The 22,806-nt window shown below is 38.3% G+C and overlaps 1 protein-coding gene across 2 annotated transcripts; it reads left to right on the forward strand.

Moving 5' to 3' along the window:
* Positions 1–23: 23 nt before the first annotated feature.
* On the forward strand, positions 24–18,920 carry LOC127831753 (DNA-directed RNA polymerase II subunit RPB4-like). Of its 2 annotated transcripts, none has more exons than XM_052356789.1 (5): positions 24–101; positions 4,398–4,455; positions 4,990–5,112; positions 12,280–12,416; positions 14,326–18,920. In XM_052356789.1, exons 1-5 carry the CDS (start codon positions 32–34, stop codon positions 14,649–14,651), a joined length of 714 nt encoding a protein of 237 aa, XP_052212749.1. In that variant the 5' UTR covers positions 24–31; the 3' UTR covers positions 14,652–18,920. The 2 variants fall into 2 exon arrangements, with proteins under 2 accessions (XP_052212749.1, XP_052212750.1); XM_052356790.1 differs by having other exon boundaries at positions 12,280–12,375; positions 14,326–14,550.
* Positions 18,921–22,806: the final 3,886 nt, after the last annotated feature.

Here is a 22,806-nt window from a genome sequence, read left to right on the forward strand (position 1 = left end):
TAGGGCGAAACGACCCGGATTCGAAACAAAAATGGCGTCAGGCAGTACAAATCCACAAGACACTCAAGAAGAAGACGCGTCTGAGCTTCAGTTTCCGAAAGGTTTGTTTTTATATTATTTATAAATGTGAAGGAAAATTTATTTGATATATTCGAATGGTTAGGTTTATTCAAATATTTGGAATATTTTCGGAAATTTACCAAAGTGTAACTAATTGCAACTTGATTAGGTTTCGGAATTTGAAGTGTCCGAAGTTTCTTGCATACCGGAATTAGAGCTGCAACGATTCACCAACAGCTCGATTCGATTTCGATTTCAGACACTCCGATACCGATTATTTCGATTCGATTCATCTTCAAACCTAGTTTTATCATATATTCACGCTTATGCCTCAAAATTAACATTTCTGTTCAACTTCAAATGTGATTTCAATAATTTAAAACACATAAAAAAGAAAAGCAAATTAGTCATTTTAATATAAAAACTTCTGACTAGAAGATTGTGTTGATTACACAATAATATAAATAAATAATCATAAGAACGTATGTGGAATCAGTTGAATGGTTAGTGTTTTTCCCAGGCCATTTTAGCGTGGCGAAAAGCCACGCCGCCCTCCCGGATCGCCACTCTGCCCTTTTGAAAGGCAAATTTCGCCACTTGCCCTTTTTTTCAAAGGCAAATTTTGCCACGCGCCATTATCGATAACATCTTTATTGCCTTACGATCTAACTTGGTCCGCAAAATCAGCTTCCTTGATTGTCTGTGACGCTCCGACTGTGCTTGATTTACTCAAGAGACGTCAACGTCTAATCGACTATATTAATCAATTGAGCAGATTTAATCTATTACAGTGCTGGATTTATAGGTAGGTCTTACTGACTGCTCCAAAGCTGTGAATTAGTCATGGGTGAATAACCCCGTGTCAGTATCAATCGATAATGCCGGAGGCTATGTTATACCAAGCGCACTTTTCGGTCGGCAATGTGTACTCCATAAAATCATTAATTCGGAGACTTTTGCTGAAAAACTCGATGTTATTCTCGTGGCAATTGTGCATTGCATGCATTATTCAGTTATATCAAAACATATATTTTTACGCATAATTACCTTTAAAATCACAAACAAATTTATTCTTTATCGTTTTCGTCTTTAAGATAATTAGATCTAATTATTGAAATAATTACTGAGACGTATTCTAATTTAACAAAATGCAAAGCGCGTATACGATTTAACGTTGCTATGCGCACCTGTCGTTTACATCATATGACATTTTATCAACATGGCGGACTATACAGAATTAAATTGTGACTCGGCAAAAGTGGCAAATAACGTTGTAAACGATCGAATTAACGATGGAGATTATACATTAAGAAGGAATTAATGAAATGTGTGTGATAATCAACGATGCATAAAAATGTTTTAGATAGCAACAACATTATTTATTTATTTGTAATCTACTCAATGGATGTATGTCACGGAAACGAGTGTTTGCATATTGTTAGCGATCAATTTACTCGCAATGTTATTTTAAACATCTGTCAAGATTATCGTTAGAAAATGGTATAAGACAAACATGGTTTCATTTATATGTTAGTGGATCTATGTATAATCAGATTTATATGCATATATTGCTTTATTATGTTTGTCGTGCTGTACAGTTTATTGAAACAGCATGGAACTTAAATGTACATTGCAAGGTAAATATATTAATATAAATCATAGTAAGTTAAATACATCTATTACCATTAAATGTGCTTGTTTATATGTTATTTTTTCCACAACTGCTTCTGATGCGATTACGTGTTTCCCCTAATTCAGATATTCAGGGAACGTTTTTGCCCTTTTTTGCCTAAACTGCGCGCTAAAATGCCCTTTTTGAAAGTAATGCGCCTTGCCCCTTTGCCCTCCTGGGAAAAACACTAATGGTAGTACTATCACTATTATACTTTTACCCAAAACCGCTATAAGCATGTCTACCATTGTGCCATGACAGCATCACCTGTTACCTGTAGAACAAATCATATTCTCTAATAAACTTAACAAAATTCCAACAGAAATTGAACTACTTTTCTGGCACGCGACTTCAGCAGTTGCACTTGTGCGCCCTCTTAGTCATGCTTAATCAATGTAATGTTTGCATTTGACATGTTGCATTAGATTAGTGGTTGAGCCGGACTTAGCGTACGCCACATCCGTGACGCACAGTTTACACTTTGCTTTATCGGTAAGGCTACCATCCCGAAACCCAAAATACTGCCACACTTTTAATTTTAGCTTCTTAGGCGCATCTGATAATTTCAATTTGTTGGCAACAACTTGTTCAGCCATTTTGACGCTTCTACGAAAGTAGACCGTAACGCGCTTATTGATTGGATGACTAAAGTAATAAGAAACCAATCGCGCGCGTCGTAATTACAGGTAAAGATAAAACCTTCACCTTCCCGTATCAGTAGTCAGAATACAGCGTGCTTTACGTATCTATGTATATATATGTATATATGTTAAAGAATCGACTCGAATTTGTTATGTTTGGTATCATAATCGAATCGAAGCATTTCGAATCGATTTTCAATGAATCGGATCGAATCGTTGCAGCTCTAACTGGAATAATTCTATTTTTTCGGACACTATGACTTTTCAGACACACACGTTTTAAGGAAAAATAATTCTTTTATTGACGGAACATTTTCTTACAGACGGTTTTTCGTTTATATTATTATTTAATCAGTCTTACAGTCTTTGTGAAATCTTGAAAAATGTGTCAGTCATCCGGAAATCGGACTGAATGACTTGAAATATTTGTCGGTTCCAATCATTTTTTCTTGGTCCGACTAAACTATAAAATAAAAACACAATACAAGAGAGTACCTTTTAGATCTTTTATTTTTATGTTTAAATATATCTTTATGTTGCCTAACTTGCCTTCTTATAATGTAATTAAAGTATTACTTCATCACATACACATTCATCTTAGAGAAAGATCTAGGATACCAATTTGTACAGGGAAAGGCTAGAAATGTGAAAATTTGGACCAGACAATGACATTAGGTTCATAATTTTCTATATCCAGACCAGGGTATCCATAAGTCTAATGTTTGCAATTAATGGTCTTAAGCATAGGAGCTTAAATTTAATGTTATGAAACATTGGGGGGAAAGTGCCATTTTGACATATACATTTATTTATGTATATGAAATTGGAACACACAAACACACACATGATTTTTAAATATCTGAAAACTTAGAGTCATTACATTATATACTTAAACATTACAAAGGCAAGACGATGGCATATTTTTTTTTCTTTTGTAAAGATGTGGATAGCTTACTTAAACTAAATTACACATGATTCAAAATTACTGCCAGAAGAGGTTGATGCGAGCCCATAGTAAGTTGTGATCACTGGTGCAAATACCATTTTTGCCAACTTGTATATAAAAAATTCAGTTTTTTACTTACATTACTAACTTTTGATGAATCTTTAGCTCTTATGTTCTTCTACGTTTATCGAAGGGTGCAGGATCAACAGTCATGGGCTGGACAAAATGTAAAGTTTGTAAACACACTGTTAAAAACTTTTATTTTTTCAAATATCTCAAGTTAATGAAATATTTGCAAACATCTTTAGTTCATAAAGACAGTTTTGCTTGCAGTTTGTGTCAATATCTTAAGATTTCAGAATAAATCCTTTTAACTGTCTGAAATTAGTGTCAATACTCCATGTTGCGTGCTGCATAACTGTGCACATGAATGCAGTGCACATAAAACTTTTGGCCAAGAACACAGGCTTATTCAATTAAGTAATTCTGATGTATTTCACATTGCCATAAGCAGCATACAAAACTGCCCTTTAAAAGCATGTGTGTAAAGTGTCGTCCCAGATTAGCCTGTGCAATCCGCAAAGGCTGATCAGGGACAACACTTTCTGCTTTTATGATATTTTTCGTTTTAACCCTTAGAGCGCTGGAACCGGATTTTGAAGGCATATGCAAACAGTTTGGATCCAGATGAGACGCCACAGAACGTGGCGTCTCATCAGGATCCAAACTGTTTGCTATTCTGATAGTATTCTTTGAAAAAAAGTGAAGAAAATGATGATTTTATAAATTCAGCAGACGACATTTTAGCAGATGACAAATTTTAGCAGATGACAAATTTCCCAGCATGCAAAGGGTTAAGAAAGTCTCTTCCTAGCAAAAATCCAATTTGGGGACTTCACAGGCTAATCTGGTACGACAATTTACCCACATGCATTAAACGCCCTTTTAATAGAGCATGGCTCTTTTTTGTAGCAGTTTTACATTGTTAGGTTTGTGATTGCCCGTTTAAATAAAATGCAAAGATTCCTTTTTGAATCTATGACGAAAGCTTGGTTATGAATGTTTTTATTTGTTTCAGAGTTTGAAAATGCTGAAACCCTAATGGTTTCTGAAGTGCAAATGCTGCTTGAACATAGGTATGCACATGCATGAAGCCCCATTTTCTCAGATTAAGGTACAAAGGTACAAATTAACCCTTCACCACTTAGATACTAATTTTTACGCATTTGTAGTCCCTAAGAAAGTTAATTTTAACTTAAGACCTTTCTTACTAGATTCAAGTTTAAAGGCTTCATTTCCAACCCTTAGATACTGATGAGCAATTAACAGCATAAAACCTGAACAGACTGCGAGTAACTCGCAGGCTGTTCTGATTTTATGCTGTTTGCACACAGCCATTTTCACTTTTCTTTCGAGCGGGAAAGGCTTAACTCATTTTTGCCTAGCGTCTAGAAAAAAGGCCTCGGCAAATAGCGTATACCCAGATGAAACGCCACATGATGCGGCATCTCATCAGGGTCTGCGCTGTTTGCTTTAAGGAGTTTCTGTAAGAAATATTCTAAATATAGAAATAAATATACTAGACATCCCTTATTTGGGAAATAAATTTATCCAATTTAGAACGATGGGAGAGTCCACTTTGCATAAATGGGTTAATGTCAACATTGTAGGAAGAACCAGAATGAGAGTGCTGAGGAAGAGCAGGAGCTGTCAGAGGTGTTCATGAAGACCCTGCAGTACACACAGCGGTTCTCCAAGTTTAAGAACCGAGAAACTATCGGAGCTGTGAGAAAGTATGACTTGAAGTGTAGTCTTGTTGATGGATTGATATGAGCTGTGCTCTGTGAAAAAGGAGTGTAATGCATGTGCGTAAAGTGTCCTCCCACATTAGCCTGTGCAGTCTGCACAGGCTAATCAGGGACAAAAATTTCCGCCTAAACTAGATTTTTGCTAAGAATAGACTTTCTCCAAAACGAAAAATACTATAAAAGCAGAAAGTGTCGTCCCTAATGAGCCTGTTTGAACTGCACAGGCTAATCTGGGATGACACTTTCCGCTCATGCATCAAACTCCCTTTTCACAGAGCACAGCCCGTATGTATTGGGTCGTTACTGGTGTTATCAGCTTATATCACAGTAGAGCAACATGTAACTTTTGTTAGTCTCAATATACATCAATGGAATGTACAGTATGTAAGGATATGATGTCTACCTTGTGACTGAGTGGTCAAAGGGTTAATCCTTATTCAAAAAACACTCTAAAAATCTTACCAAAGACACAAGGTACTAGTCTAACCAAGAAACTGAATCAATAGTGTCTGTATAAGGCTATAAGCCTTAGCCATCGTCTTTTTTACACAATCAAGTATAGGTTTTAAACAAATACACATATTTTTAATCTTGAGAAATGTGCGTTGTATGCCTCTTTGTGTTTATTTTGTTGGTATGACACTGGTCATGGTACTTTTTATGATAACAAAGTTAATAATTTTTACGTATAATGTATTGCTGTTCAAAATAAATATTTTGAGTGTAGCTGTTGATGGGTCCTATATATGTACAATATTTTGAGTGTAGCCACTATTTCCCTCTTGCAGTCTGTTGATGGGTCCTATATATGTACAATATTTTGAGTGTAGCCACTATTTCCCTCTTGCAGTCTGTTGATGGGTCCTATATATGTACAATATTTTGAGTGTAGCCACTATTTCCCTCTTGCAGTCTGTTAATGGGTCCTATATATGTACAATATTTTGAGTGTAGCCACTATTTCCCTCTTGCAGTCTGTTAATGGGTCCTATATATGTACAATATTTTGAGTGTAGCCACTATTTCCCTCTTGCAGTCTGCTGATGGGTCCTATATATGTACAATATTTTGAGTGTAGCCACTATTTCCCTCTTGCAGTCTGTTGATGGGTCCTATATATGTACAATATTTTGAGTGTAGCCACTATTTCCCTCTTGCAGTCTGTTGATGGGTCCTATATATGTACAATATTTTGAGTGTAGCCACTATTTCCCTCTTGCAGTCTGTTGATGGGTCCTATATATGTACAATATTTTGAGTGTAGCCACTATTTCCCTCTTGCAGTCTGTTGATGGGTCCTATATATGTACAATATTTTGAGTGTAGCCACTATTTCCCTCTTGCAGTCTGTTGATGGGTCCTATATATGTACAATATTTTGAGTGTAGCCACTATTTCCCTCTTGCAGTCTGTTAATGGGTCCTATATATGTACAATATTTTGAGTGTAGCCACTATTTCCCTCTTGCAGTCTGCTGATGGGTCCTATATATGTACTATATTTTGAGTGTAGCCACTATTTCCCTCTTGCAGTCTGTTGATGGGTCCTATATATGTACAATATTTTGAGTGTAGCCACTATTTCCCTCTTGCAGTCTGTTGATGGGTCCTATATATGTACAATATTTTGAGTGTAGCCACTATTTCCCTCTTGCAGTCTGTTGATGGGTCCTATATATGTGCACTATTTTGAGTGTAGCCACTAGTTCCTTCTTGCAGTCTGTTGATGGGTCCTATATATGTACAATATTTTGAGTTTAGCCACTATTTCCCTCTTGCAGTTTGTTGATGGGCCCTATATATGTACAATATTTTGAGTGTAGCCACTATTTCCCTCTTGCAGTCTGCTGATGGGTCCTATATATGTACAATATTTTGAGTGTAGCCACTATTTCCCTCTTGCAGTCTGTTGATGGGTCCTAAATATGTACAATATTTTGAGTGTAGCCACTATTTCCCTCTTGCAGTCTGTTGATGGGTCCTATATATGTACAATATTTTGAGTGTAGCCACTATTTCCCTCTTGCAGTCTGTTGATGGGTCCTATATATGTACAATATTTTGAGTGTAGCCACTATTTCCCTCTTGCAGTCTGTTAATGGGTCCTATATATGTACAATATTTTGAGTGTAGCCACTATTTCCCTCTTGCAGTCTGCTGATGGGTCCTATATATGTACAATATTTTGAGTGTAGCCACTATTTCCCTCTTGCAGTCTGTTGATGGGTCCTATATATGTACAATATTTTGAGTGTAGCCACTATTTCCCTCTTGCAGTCTGCTGATGGGTCCTATATATGTACAATATTTTGAGTGTAGCCACTATTTCCCTCTTGCAGTCTGTTGATGGGCCCTATATATGTACAATATTTTGAGTGTAGCCACTATTTCCCTCTTGCAGTTTGTTGATGGGTCCTATATATGTACAATATTTTGAGTGTAGCCACTATTTCCCTCTTGCAGTTTGTTGATGGGTCCTATATATGTACAATATTTTGAGTGTAGCCACTATTTTCCTCTTGCAGTCTGTTGATGGGTCCTATATATGTACAATATTTTGAGTGTAGCCACTATTTCCCTCTTGCAGTCTGCTGATGGGTCCTATATACGTACAATAGTTTGAGTGTAGCCACTATTTCCCTATTGCAGTCTGCTGATGGGTCCTATATATGTACAATATTTTGAGTGTAGCCAGTATTTCCCTCTTGCAGTCTGCTGATGGGTCCTATATATGTACAATAGTTTGAGTGTAGCCAGTATTTCCCTCTTGCAGTCTGCTGATGGGTCCTATATATGTACAATATTTTGAGTGTAGCCACTATTTCCCTCTTGCAGTCTGCTGATGGGTCCTATATTTGTACAATATTTTGAGTGTAGCCACTATTTCCCTCTTGCAGTTTGTTGATGGGTCCTATATATGTACAATATTTTGAGTGTAGCCACTATTTCCCTCTTGCAGTCTGTTGATGGGTCCTATATATGTACACTATTTTGAGTGTAGCCACTATTTCCCTCTTGCAGTTTGTTGATGGGTCCTATATATGTAAAATATTTTGAGTGTAGCCACTATTTCCCTCTTGCAGTCTGTTGATGGGTCCTATATATGTACAATATTTTGAGTGTAGCCACTATTTCCCTCTTGCAGTTTGTTGATGGGTCCTATATATGTACAATATTTTGAGTGTAGCCACTATTTCCCTCTTGCAGTTTGTTGATGGGTCCTATATATGTACAATATTTTGAGTGTAGGCACTATTTCCCTCTTGAAGTCTGCTGATGGGTCCTATATATGTACAATATTTTGAGTGTAGCCACTATTTCCCTCTTGCAGTTTGTTGATGGGCCCTATATATGTACAATATTTTGAGTGTAGCCACTATTTCCCTCTTGCAGTCTGCTGATGGGTCCTATATATGTACAATATTTTGAGTGTAGCCACTATTTCCCTCTTGCAGTCTGTTGATGGGTCCTATATATGTACAATATTTTGAGTGTAGCCACTATTTCCCTCTTGCAGTCTGCTGATGGGTCCTATATATGTACACTATTTTGAGTGTAGCCACTATTTCCCTCTTGTAGTTTGCTGATGGGTCCTATATATGTACAATATTTTGAGTATAGCCACTATTTCCCTTTTGCAGTCTGTTGATGGGTCCTATATATGTACAATATTTTGAGTGTAGCCACTATTTCCCTCTTGCAGTCTGTTGATGGGTCCTATATATGTACAATATTTTGAGTGTAGCCACTATTTCCCTCTTGCAGTCTGTTGATGGGTCCTATATATGTACAATATTTTGAGTGTAGCCACTATTTCCCTCTTGCAGTCTGCTGATGGGTCCTATATATGTACAATATTTTGAGTGTAACCACTATTTCCCTCTTGCAGTTTGTTGATGGGCCCTATATATGTACAATATTTTGAGTGTAGCCACTATTTCCCTCTTGCAGTCTGCTGATGGGTCCTATATATGTACAATATTTTGAGTGTAGCCACTATTTCCCTCTTGCATTCTGTTGATGGGTCCTATATATGTACAATATTTTGAGTGTAGCCACTATTTCCCTCTTGCAGTCTGCTGATGGGTCCTATATATGTACAATATTTTGAGTGTAGCCACTATTTCCCTCTTGCAGTCTGTTAATGGGTCCTATATATGTACAATATTTTGAGTGTAGCCACTATTTCCCTCTTGCAGTCTGCTGATGGGTCCTATATATGTACAATATTTTGAGTGTAGCCACTATTTCCCCCTTGCAGTCTGTTGATGGGTCCTATATATGTACAATATTTTGAGTGTAGCCACTATTTCCCTCTTGCAGTCTGCTGATGGGTCCTATATATGTACAATATTTTGAGTGTAGCCACTATTTCCCTCTTGCAGTCTGTTGATGGGTCCTATATATGTACAATATTTTGAGTGTAGCCACTATTTCCCTCTTGCAGTTTGTTGATGGGTCCTATATATGTACAATATTTTGAGTGTAGCCACTATTTCCCTCTTGCAGTTTGTTGATGGGTCCTATATATGTACAATATTTTGAGTGTAGCCACTATTTCCCTCTTGCAGTCTGCTGATGGGTCCTATATATGTACAATATTTTGAGTGTAGCCACTATTTCCCTCTTGCAGTCTGTTGATGGGTCCTATATATGTACAATATTTTGAGTGTAGCCACTATTTCCCTCTTGCAGTTTGTTGATGGGTCCTATATATGTACAATATTTTGAGTGTAGCCACTATTTCCCTCTTGCAGTCTGTTGATGGGTCCTATATATGCACAATATTTTGAGTGTAGCCACTATTTCCCTCTTGAAGTCTGCTGATGGGTCCTATATATGTACAATATTTTGAGTGTAGCCACTATTTCCCTCTTGCAGTTTGTTGATGGGCCCTATATATGTACAATATTTTGAGTGTAGCCACTATTTCCCTCTTGCAGTCTGCTGATGGGTCCTATATATGTACAATATTTTGAGTGTAGCCACTATTTCCCTCTTGCAGTCTGTTGATGGGTCCTATATATGTACAATATTTTGAGTGTAGCCACTATTTCCCTCTTGCAGTCTGCTGATGGGTCCTATATATGTACACTATTTTGAGTGTAGCCACTATGTCCCTCTTGTAGTTTGCTGATGGGTCCTATATATGTACAATATTTTGAGTGTAGCCACTATTTCCCTCTTGCAGTCTGTTGATGGGTCCTATATATGTACAATATTTTGAGTGTAGCCACTATTTCCCTCTTGCAGTCTGTTGATGGGTCCTATATATGTACAATATTTTGAGTGTAGCCACTATTTGTCTCTTGCAGTCTGTTGATGGGTCCTATATATGTACAATATTTTGAGTGTAGCCACTATTTCCCTCTTGCAGTCTGCTGATGGGTCCTATATATGTACAATATTTTGAGTGTAGCCACTATTTCCCTCTTGCAGTTTGTTGATGGGCCCTATATATGTACAATATTTTGAGTGTAGCCACTATTTCCCTCTTGCAGTCTGTTGATGGGTCCTATATATGTACAATATTTTGAGTGTAGCCACTATTTCCCTCTTGCAGTCTGTTGATGGGTCCTATATATGTACAATATTTTGAGTGTAGCCACTATTTCCCTCTTGCAGTCTGTTGATGGGTCCTATATACGTACAATAGTTTGAGTGTAGCCAGTATTTCCCTCGTGCAGTCTGTTGATGGGTCCTATATATGTACAATATTTTGAGTGTAGCAACTATTTCCCTCTTGCAGTCTGTTGATGGGTCCTAAATATGTACAATATTTTGAGTGTAGCCACTATTTCCCTCTTGCAGTCTGTTGATGGGTCCTATATATGTACAATATTTTGAGTGTAGCCACTATTTCCCTCTTGCAGTCTGTTGATGGGTCCTATATATGTACAATAGTTTGAGTGTAGCCAGTATTTCCCTCTTGCAGTCTGTTGATGGGTCCTATATATGTACAATATTTTGAGTGAAGCCACTATTTCCCTCTTGCAGTCTGTTGATGGGTCCTAAATATGTACAATATTTTGAGTGTAGCCACTATTTCCCTCTTGAAGTCTGTTGATGGGTCCTATATATGTACAATATTTTGAGTGTAGCCACTATTTCCCTCTTGCAATCTGCTGATGGGTCCTATATATGTACAATATTTTGAGTGAAGCCACTATTTCCCTCTTGCAGTCTGCTGATGGGTCCTATATATGTACAATATTTTGAGTGTAGCCACTATTTTCCTCTTGAAGTCTGCTGATGGGTCCTATATATGTACAATATTTTGAGTGTAGCCACTATTTCCCTCTTGCAGTCTGCTGATGGGTCCTATATATGTACAATATTTTGAGTGTAGCCACTATTTCCCTCTTGCAGTCTGTTGATGGGTCCTATATATGTACAATATTTTGAGTGTAGCCACTATTTCCCTCTTGCAGTCTGTTGATGGGTCCTATATATGTACAATATTTTGAGTGTAGCCACTATTTCCCTCTTGCAGTCTGTTAATGGGTCCTATATATGTACACTATTTTGAGTGTAACCACTATTTCCCTCTTGCAGTCTGCTGATGGGTCCTATATATGTACAATATTTTGAGTGTAGCCACTATTTCCCTCTTGCAGTCTGTTGATGGGTCCTATATATATATAGGATCTGGCCACGAGTTGTCATATGATAACATATTTTATTAAACAAGTTCAGGAATTCTGTTAGTAAGGGAGCCTTTGGCGAGCTTACTAACGAATTTCCTGGACGAGTTTAATAACATATGGTATGATATGATGAGTGTCAGATCTTTTTTATCACATGCTTTTAAATGAGCAAATTAAATGAATATTTACGCAAAAATAATGACAAATCCCGAATGTTGTTTACATTTCGTGACGTCATTTGTTGTTGCAACGTCATTTCAGCAAAATGACAAAATGCGATTGGTCAATAAACGAAAGCTAAGCCAATGAAAACGCTTAAAAATGTTGTATTACGCATGTGTAATAAAAAAATAAATATGTAATGGTTGTATTACATGGGAAACAGGGTATAGCATGTGATAAATGTACAATATTTTGAGTGTAGCCACTATTTCCCTCTTGAAGTCTGCTGATGGGTGCTATATATGAACAATATTTTGAGGTTTGCTAATATTTTCCTCTTGCAGTCTGCTGATGTCCAAGAAGCTCCACAAGTTTGAGCTTGCCTCCCTGGCCAACCTGTGTCCTGAAGAGGCAGAGGAGGCCAAGTCACTCATACCCAGGTACGTCATACATCTGTCCTGGCCAAGTCACTCATACCCAGGTACGTCATACATCAGTCCTGGCCAAGTCACTCATACCCAGGTAAGTCATATATCAGTCCTGGCCAAGTCACTCATACCCAGGTACGTCATACACCAGTCTTGGCCAAGTCACTCATACCCATGTACGTCATACATCAGTCATGGCCAAGTCACTCATACCCAGGTACGTCATACATCAGTCATGGCCAAGTCACTCATACCCAGGAACGTCATACATCAGTCATGGCCAAGTCACTCATACCCAGGTACGTCATACATCAGTCATGGCCAAGTCACTCATACCCTAGGTATGTCATACATCAGTCATGGCCTAGTCACTCATACCCAGGTACGTCATACATCAGTCATGGCCAAGTCACTCATACCCAGGTACGTCATACATCAGTCATGGCCAAGTCACTCATACCCAGGTACGTCATACATCAGTCATGGCCAAGTCACTCATACCCAGGTACGTCATACATCAGTCCTGGCCAAGTCACTCATACCCAGGTACGTCATACATCAGTAATGGCCAAGTCACTCATACCCAGGTATGTCATACATCAGTCCTGGCCAATTTACTCATACCCAGGTATGTCATACGTCAGTCCTGGCCAAGTCACTCATACCCAGGTATGTCATACGTCAGTCCTGGCCAAGTCACTCATACCCAGGTACGTCATACATCAGTCATGGCCAAGTCACTCATACCCAGGTACGTCATGCATCAGTCATGGGCAAGTCACTCATACCCAGGTACGTCATACATCAGTCATGGCCAAGTCACTCATACCCAGTGTACGTCATACATCAGTCATGGCCAAGTCACTCATACCCAGGTACGTCATACATCAGTCATGGCCAAGTCACTCATACCCAGGTTTGTCATACATCAGTCATGGCCAAGTCACTCATACCCAGGTATGTCATACATCTGTCATGGCCAAGTCACTCATACCCAGGTATGTCATACATCAGTCCTGGCCAAGTCACTCATACCCAGGTATGTCATACATCAGTCCTGGCCAAGTCACTCATACCCAGGTACATGTATGTCATACATCAGTCCTCGCCAAGTCACTCATACCCAGGTATGTCATACATCAGTCCTGGCCAAGTCACTCATACCCAGGTACGCCATACATCAGTCCTGGCCAAGTCACTCATACCCAGGTACGTCATACATCAGTCCTGGCCAAGTCACTCATACCCAAGTATGTCATACATCAGTCCTGGCCAAGTCACTCATACCCAGGTATGTCATACATCAGTCCTTGCCAAGTCACTCATACCCAGGTACGTAATACATCAGTCCTGGCCAAGTTACTCATACCAAGGTACGTCATACATCAGTCCTAGCCAAGTCACTCATACCCAGGTATGTCATACATCTGTCATGGCCAAGTCACTCATACCCATGTACATCATACATCAGTCATGGCCAAGTCACTCATACCCAGGTACGTCATACATCAGACCTCTTGAAAAGTCACTCATACCCAGGTACGTCATACGTCAGACCTCTTGAAAAGTCAGGCATCTCCCCAGGACCTTTAGGCAGGGTGTCAACTCTGTGCCTGAATTTCACAATCAGGGGTGCCCATGTTCTTGTCTATTACATTGGGTCAGTGCGTGGAAGACATGAGACAGTCAGGTCACCAGTGAGGTCATGATCAAACTCACAAATTAAAAATAAAAGTATATTTTTAGCTTGCATGAAATACAGTTTGGGATTTTAATTGGGACCAGTTGAGTCAAGGTTCATGTAAATTATAACATAACTTTTTAATTAAATTAGTTAAGTCAATGTTGAAAACCTAATTTCATAGCGTGCATGTTTCTTGTTATTTTTAAAAATGCCTTATCATAACATAGATTGAAAAAGCATTAAAGATTTTCTGATATGTATAATGTATACATTTCCAGCCTTGAAGGAAGATTTGAAGATGATGCGTTACAGCAAATACTTGAAGACATTCACACCAAGCGTAGTTTCCAGTATTGATTACCTTGCAAATATAATCACACCGGACTTTAAGTATGAAATATTTAACAAACCAAATGTTAAGGGTCCATACAGTGGGGCTTTGTTATTCAGCTGTCTAGGAGAAACCCAAAAGATCTCTACATGTATTAAAACTCTTGAATCTAGTGACTGTTTCATACAAAATATTTGTATATTTTCGCTTGATTACCCCGGTATTCTAAACTTTATTTCTGGCATATTCATTGGTTCTGAAATTTTCTTTTAAATGCCTTGTTTTTAAGACTATCAGTCCATTCTGTGGGGTATACTACTCAGATTATAGGTCCACCATAAAATCAGTTGATCTTATTTACCAAATTGTCCTCTAAGTTGACTACTCAGTTCAGAAATATTTAGGATCACACAATACACAGGTTGTTAAAAAAAGGAAAAATATGGAAATGAGATCAGTTTATAGCTTTTCTTATAATGAATTTCTTCGTTAAGCACTTGTTTTTAGCTCACCTAAGCACAACGTGCTCATGGTGAGCTTTTGTGATCGCCTTTTTCCGTCGTGCGTTGTGTCACGTCAACATTTGCCTTGTTCACTCTCTAGAGGCCACAATTATTGTCCAATCTTCATGAAATCTGGTCAGAAGATTGGTCTCAATGATATCTTGGATGAGATTGAAAATGGTAACATTTGCTTGAAAAACATGGCTGCCAAGGGGCGGGGCATTTTTCCTTATATGGCTATATATGGCTATAGTAAAATCTTGTTCACTCTCTAGACGCCACATTTATTGTCCAATCTTCATGAAATTTGGTCAGGAGATTGGTCTCAATGATATCTTGGATGAGTTCGAAAATAGTAACGTTTGCTAGAAAAACATGGCTGCCAAGGGGCGGGGCATTTTTCCTTATATGGCTTTATATGGCTATAGTAAAATCTTGTTAACTCTCTAGAGGCCACATTTATTGTCCGATCTTCATGAAACTTGGGCAGAAGATTCATCCCAATGATATCTTAGACGAGTTCCAAAGTTATGCCGGTTGGTTGAAAAACATGGCCGCCAGTGGGCTTGGCATTTTTATGTCCCCCACTATAGCAGTGGGGGACATATTGTTTTTGCCCTGTCTGTTGGTTGGTTGGTCTGTTGGTTGGTTGGTTGGTTGGTCTGTTGGTTTGCGCCAGCTTTAACATTTTGCAATAACTTTTGCTATATTGAAGATAGCAACTTCATATTTGGCATGCATGTGTATCTCATGGAGCTGCACATTTTGAGTGGTGAAAGGTCAAGGTCGTCCTTCAAGGTCAGAGGTCAAATATACGTGGCTCATTTTATGCTCATTTTATGCATTTTTTTGCAATATTGAAGATAGCAACTTCATATTTGGCATGCATGTGTATCTCATGGAGCTGCACATTTTGAGTGGTGAAAGGTCAAGGTCAAGGTCATCCTTCAAGGTCAGAGGTCAAATATTATTTTATGAATACTTTTGCAATATTGAAGATAGCAACTTGATATTTGGCATGCATGTGTATCTCATGGAGCTGCACATTTTGAGTGGTGACAGGTCAAGGTCAAGGTCATCCTTCAAGGTCAGAGGTCAAATATATGTGGCCCAAATCGCTTATTTTATGAATACTTTTGCAATATTGAAGATAGCAACTTGATATTTGGCATGCATGTGTATCTCATGGAGCTGCACATTTTGAGTGGTGAAAGGTCAAAGTCAAGGTCATCCTTCAAGGTCAAATATATGGGTCAAAATATCTCATGTAATGTCACTTCTGCAATATTGAAGCTAGCAATTTTATATTTGAAATGCATGTGTATCTCAATGAGCTGCACATTTTGAGTGGTGAAGGGTCAAGGTCAAGGCCATGCTTCAAGGTCAAACGTCATATAGGGGGACATTGTGTTTCACAAACACATCTTGTTCCTTATATGGCTATAGTATAACCTTGTTAACACTTTAGAGGCCACATTTATTTTCCGATCTTCATGAAATTTGGTCAGAAGATTGGTCTCAATGATATCTTGGATGAGTTAGAAATTGGTAACGTTTGCTTGAAAAACATGGCTGCCAAGGGGCGGGGTATTTTTCCTTATATGGCTATAAATGGCTATAGTAAAATCTTGCTAACTCTCCAGAGGTCACATTTATTGTCCGATCTTCATGAAACTTGGTCAGAAGATTCATCCCAATAATATCTTGCAAGACTTCGAAAATGATGCCGGTTGGTTGAAAAACATGGCTGCCAGGGGGCGGGGCATTTTTCCTTATATGGCTATAGTAAAACCTTGTTTACACTCTAGAGGCCACATTTATTGTCCAATCTTCATGAAATTTAGTCAGAAGATTGGTTTAAAAGATATCTTGGATGAGTTCAAATATGGCAATGTTTGCTTGAAAAAACATGGCTGCCAAGGGGCGGAGCATTTTTCCTTATATGGCTATATATGGCTATGGTAAAATCTTGTTAACTCTCTAGAGGCCACATTTATTTCCGATCTTCATGAAACTTGGTCAGAAGATTCATCCTAATAATTTTCTTGGACGAGTTCGAAAATGATGACGGTTGGTTGAAAAACATAGCCGCCAGGGGGCGGGGCATTTTTCCTTATATGGCTATAGAAAAGCCTTGTTAGAACTCTAGAGGCCACATTTTTTGTCCAATCTTCATGAAATTTGGTCAGAAGATTGGTTTCAATGATATCTTGGATGAATTCGAAAATGGTAACGTTTGCTTGAAAAACATGGATGCCAAGGGGCGGGGCATTTTTCCTTATGGCTATATATGGCTATAGTGAAATCTTGTTAACTCTCTAGAGGCCACATTTATTGTCTGATGTTCATGAAACTTGATCAGAAGATTCATCCAAATAATATCTTGGATGGGTTCGAAAATGATGCTGGTTGGTTGAAAAAACATGGCCACCAGGGGGCAGGGCATTTGTCCTAATATGGCTTAGGTAAACCTTGTTAACACTCTAGAGGCCACATTTATTTTTCCGATCTTCATGAAACTTGGTCAGGAGATTTGTCCCAATAATATCTTGTAATCTCAGGTGAACGACTTTGGGCCTTTCAGGCCCTCTTGTTTATGTCTCTTAGTATAGTCTTTATATTTGCAATTTAGTTTTGCAAAAGTATATATACCGTGCTCTGTGAAAAGAGGGTTAAATGCATGAGCGTAAAGTGTCATCCCAGATTAGCCTTTGGAGTCCGCACAAGCTAATCAGGGACAACACTTTCGCTTAAACTGGATTTCTGCTAAGAAGAGACTTTCTTGAAATGAAAAACACCATAAAAGTGGAAAGTGTCGTCCTTGATTAGCCTGTGCAGACTGCACAGGCTAATCTGAAACAACACTTTACTCACATGCATTAAACCCCCTTTTCACAGAGCACATCCCATATAAATTTTCAAAAGATTGGTACACTTTGTCCTGTAATAGAAGATGGACAGGAGGGAGGGGCAATAGAACAAGGCTCAGCATGCCGCTTTTTTGCTTTAGATCTTTCCCGTAACCCTTTACCACTCAGAAATGCATTTTGACGCATTTGAAGTCCCTTAAAAAATCAAATTTAATTTAAGTCCTTTTTTAATATATTCAAGTCTGTGAAGCTTCATTTCCAACCCTTAGATACTGATGAGCAGCAAACAGCATAAAACCTTAAAGACTGCGTGTAACTCTCAGGCTGTTCTGGTTTTATGCTGTTTGTACATAGCAATTTTAACTTAGCGTCTGAATCGGAAAGGGTTAAAAAATAATGAATACACTTTTCAGTCCCTGACAGATTTGGGGCTGTGGGGTAGGGAAGAAGAACATATATTATGATAGAATAAACTAGACCTTCAAACCATATTTAATTAGGAACTCCCATAGCAACCTCCAATATTATTATGAATATTCAGGTGTGTGATTTTGCCTCCTTTCAGTTGAATACCTTTTTGATGCTAAACTAATTCAGTTTACTCAATGTTTTTTATTTACAAATGTTGTATGTGGATGTTATTTTTTATGCTTCCAGATCGAATGATCGGGGGTATATTGTTTTTGGCCTGTTTGTCTGTGTGTCTGTCAGTCTGTGTGTCTGTCACTAAACTTAAACCTTGGTCCTAACTTTTGCAATATTGAAGATAGCAACTTGATATTTGGCATGCACATGCATCTCATGGAGCTGCACATTTTGAGCGGTGAAAGGTGAAGGTCATTCTTCAAGGTTTTAAAGGTCAAATATATGGCTTTAAAGTGGCGCAGTAGGGAGCATTGTGTTTCTGACAAAACACATCTCTTGTTATATTATAGTTATTTAGTCTGTACAATGACGGATATTGAAACATAATAAAGTTTAATAATGTTTCTAGAAAAATGAATTAAAATGTGTTCTTCAACAGTTGTTTTACAAAGGGATATATTTAGAGTGCAACAGCTGTCCTGTATGTGTTGTTTATATTTTTAATAAACATGCACATGTGTTCTACCTTTATTATGTCATAATCATAGCAAATGCTAAACATTGTCATAAATATCATTTGTTTTGAGTTCATGTGTTGTTATACATCCTGAAGTTATTTTTAGCTCACCTGAGCACAACGTGCTCATGGTGAGCTCTTGTGATCGCCTTTTGTCTGTTGTGTGTCGTCAGTCGTCAACATTTTGCCTTGTGAACACTCTAGAGGCCATATTTATTGTCCGATCTTCATGAAACTTGGTCAGAACATTTGTCCCATTGATACCTCGACAGGGTTCGAAACTGGGTCATGCTGGGTCAAAAACTAGGTCAAAAAAAGAAAAATCTTGTTAACACTGTAGAAGTCACATTTGATGCCCAATCTTCATGTTACTTTGTCAAAATGTTTGTCTCAATGATATGTTGGTTGAGTTCAAAAATGGTTCCGGTCCGTTGAAAAACATGGCCGCCAGGGAGCGGGGCAGTATTCCTTAAATGGCTATAAAGAAACCTTGTGAACACTCTAGAAAATACAATTTTTGCTCAATCATCATGAAACTTGGTCAAAACATTGGTTTCATTGATATCTCGTATGAGTTCGAAAATGGTCCAGATCGGTGAAAAATCATGGCCGCCAAGGGGCGGGGCACTTTTTTCTCTATATGTACATAGTGAAAACATGTGAACACTCTAGAAGTCACATTTTTGGTCCAATCTTCATTAAATTTAGTCAGAACATGTGTTTTCTGGATACGACGGTTGAGTTCGAAAATGGTCCAGATCGGTGAAAAAACATGGCCGCCACAGGGTGGGGCAGTTTCTCTATACATGTATGTATATAGTGAAAGCATTTGGACAGTCTAGTTGTGATAAGCCATAATGTTAAAGAAAGATAACATGTACATACTTTCAAATAGTTAACTAATAGTTGACTCCCTTGTATAAACCTGGGACTTCTTTCATAAAATGTAATGTACATAAAGACAGCAGTTTGCATGCAATTTAATAAATCTATGTCATAAAATAACTGTACATGTACTAATGCATTGTAGAGCCTTATCTTTGATCTTTACTGATAGGCCTACTGTGTTTTGGTGTATTTAGCAGACTACTGTGCTATGAAACTGTTTCCATGGCAACCTTGTTATTTGGAATTTCTAAATTAGAAAGACTCTTTTGATTGAAATAACTTTTGTAAATTCTTCTTATTTTTTAGATTTGAGTCACTGGAGTTTTCCACTCTTCATAAATTGTGTTCTTTAGATTAAGTTAGACTTATTTTATAAACAAAATTTTTGAAGCAACTTCTAGACTAACAGTAACCAGGGGCGTAGCCAGCGATACGCACTTACGCACATGCGTAACATCATTTAGAAAAATAAAAATGTAAACATGGCAAAAAAGGCAAAAAAGGCTTAAAAAAGTACGGCTATGGCCTTAGGAGGTTAACCTTAATGGCCATGATAATTAAAGATCTCCACAAATCTGACAAATGAAAGCAATAATTTACGAGACTTCTTTGAGTCATTTGAATCTGAAGTGATGAGAGGCCAAGGGTACGACGGGGCTGCATACATGTCTAGTTGTCATCGCGGTGTCAAAGCCCGCATTAGAAGCTCCAAGAGCACTTTATACACATTGCAAAGCGCATTCCTTGAATCTTGCTATTATTCACGCGTCCAAAGAGCCCTGTGCAAGAAACATGATAACGACCGTCCAGGAAATAGCATTTTGTTTTCAGTACTCAGCCATGAGGTTATTTCGGTTTCAAGAATTCCTTAGCAATAGTGATGAGGATTGGGTTGAGATGAACAGGAGGAACAAACTCAAAACTTTGTGCGAGACCCGGTGGGCGACCAGAGCCGATGCCCTTTTCACATTTAAGGCTTCATTTGAAACGGTTGTGTGCACACTTGAAGATATAGCCCAAAACAATGATGCAAAGGATGGCGCTTTTAAAGCAGCTATTACATAGTTTAGTTTCATTATTACACTGGTGGTTGTAGAGCATGTTCTGTCTGCGTGTGTGTCGCTCTCAAAACTACTTCAGGCTACTGTATGCGATCTTCTGCAAGCAGCAATTGAAGCTGAGGTCGTAAAACACAGGTCGAGGCAGAACGCATCGATCCCCTTATATGACAGGCATTGTTTAAAAAAGCCGTTGACATGGCAAGCTCCGTTGATGTTGAACCTACATTTCCACGCGAAGGGCGACAGCAGAACCGCCCTAATGCAGCGGCTGCTACCGCATTTGTCTATTGGAGGGTCAATAATATGTATTTACCATTTGCGGACCATGTACGTGCAGAGTTTCAACAACGGCTTTTACAAGGAAATGAAAGATATGCCATATAGTACCTATTACCAGATCGTGCCCAAGACCTCGATGATCAACGAACAAATGCAATCTTCTCGGCAGCACAGGCGGACCTTGGCGTTAACATGGAAACATTTCATAGAGAATGTATTCGTTGAAAATTCCGCTTGTGAACAGACACAGATTTCATCTACGCCTTCTCCGGAAACCACTGCTGCTCGCTCTATCGGAAGACTTGTATCCGAATATTGCTAGGTGCTTCCACCTGTTGCTTGCGATGCCAATATCAACTGCTTCAAAAGAACGCTTGTTCAGTACCATAAGATGCCTTAAAACCTACTTGAAGTCAACTATGACTACCAAAAGCATGTCTGGACTTGGTCTCATGAACGTTCACAGGGAAAGGGAACTGAACGCAACTGGAAATGTTGACCTATTTGCACAAAAAATGAAATGGCGTTTGGCACTTATCTTTCATGACAATTGAACTGGTAGATTTATACACAAGCCAAGCTAAATGACAATGACATACAATGTTTATCATTTGGTAAATTAAACCACAAAGTCAAATAGAAGAAATAAAGTTTGAACATAGTATTATCATTATTAGTTTATTACGTCTCATGACTTCTTGGTCTGACTGTCACAAGAAGTGAAAGCTTTTTTTCAGATAAATTACATGATGTAATATTTAGTGGTCAATAATTCCTTCAAATACATCTCAGCGCCTACCATTTAAGTTATGATTTTAAAAGTCTCTCGGGGAAGGCCCCCGAACCTCCATAAGCGGGAGGGGGTCACCCCCTCCAACACCCTCCCTCATTTGTGCGTAACATTCATTTATGTCTGGCTACGCCCCTGGTAACTAATATTTATATCAGTTTTTTTGACAGATTGTGAACTTCTTTTTACATTCATTAAGGTATCACGGCCGATTTTAAAACTAGATCATGTGGGGTATAACAGTTATCATTGCGTCATATTTCAGAAAAAGCTCGTGGAACATCTCTCACACTTGTTTGCGCAATCTTCGTGAAACTTGCTAGTGACATTTGTTCTTATGATTTCTCGGCTGAGAAGTGCAATACGGTACCTGTCCAGTGAAAAACATTACCGAAATTAGTTTCCCAGTGTTGCTATAGGAAACCATTTGATTACCCTTCACGTCGCTTTTTATATACATTTTTAGCTCACCTGTCACGAAGTGACATGGTGAGCTTATGTGACCATGTGATGTCCGGCGTCCGTATGTGCGTGTGTCCCTCAACAATTTGCTTGTGTAGACAGTAGAGGTCACAGTTTTCATCCAATCTCTATGAAATTTGGTCAGCATGTTTATCTTGATGAAATCTGGGTTGGGAATGTATTTGGGTCATCTGGGGTCAAAAATTAGGTCACTAGGTCAAAAACTAGGTCACATAATAGGGCAAATAATAGAAAAACCTTTATCTTGATAAAATCTGGGTTGAGATTGTATTTGGGTAATCTGGGATCAAAACTAGGTCACTAGGTCAAATAATTGAAAAATCATCAACAATTTGTTTGTGTAGACAGTAGAGGTCACAGATTTCATCCAATGTTTATGAAAATAGGTCAGAATGTTTATCTTGATGAAATCTGGGTTGGTATTGTATTTGGGTCATCTGAAGTCAAAAACT

Source organism: Dreissena polymorpha, chromosome 5 (genome assembly GCF_020536995.1).
Source record: "Dreissena polymorpha isolate Duluth1 chromosome 5, UMN_Dpol_1.0, whole genome shotgun sequence".
Classification (NCBI taxonomy): Eukaryota; Metazoa; Mollusca; class Bivalvia; order Myida; family Dreissenidae; genus Dreissena; species Dreissena polymorpha.

Bases quoted from the DNA above. Each gene is read 5' to 3' on its own strand.
- LOC127831753 (XM_052356789.1), top strand. From the start codon at position 32: ATGGCGTCAGGCAGTACAAATCCACAAGACACTCAAGAAGAAGACGCG. The intron at 102-4,397 runs GTTTGTTTTTAT...TATTTGTTTCAG, and splicing joins TGAGCTTCAGTTTCCGAAAG to AGTTTGAAAATGCTGAAACC. The intron at 12,417-14,325 runs GTACGTCATACA...ATACATTTCCAG, and splicing joins GCCAAGTCACTCATACCCAG to CCTTGAAGGAAGATTTGAAG.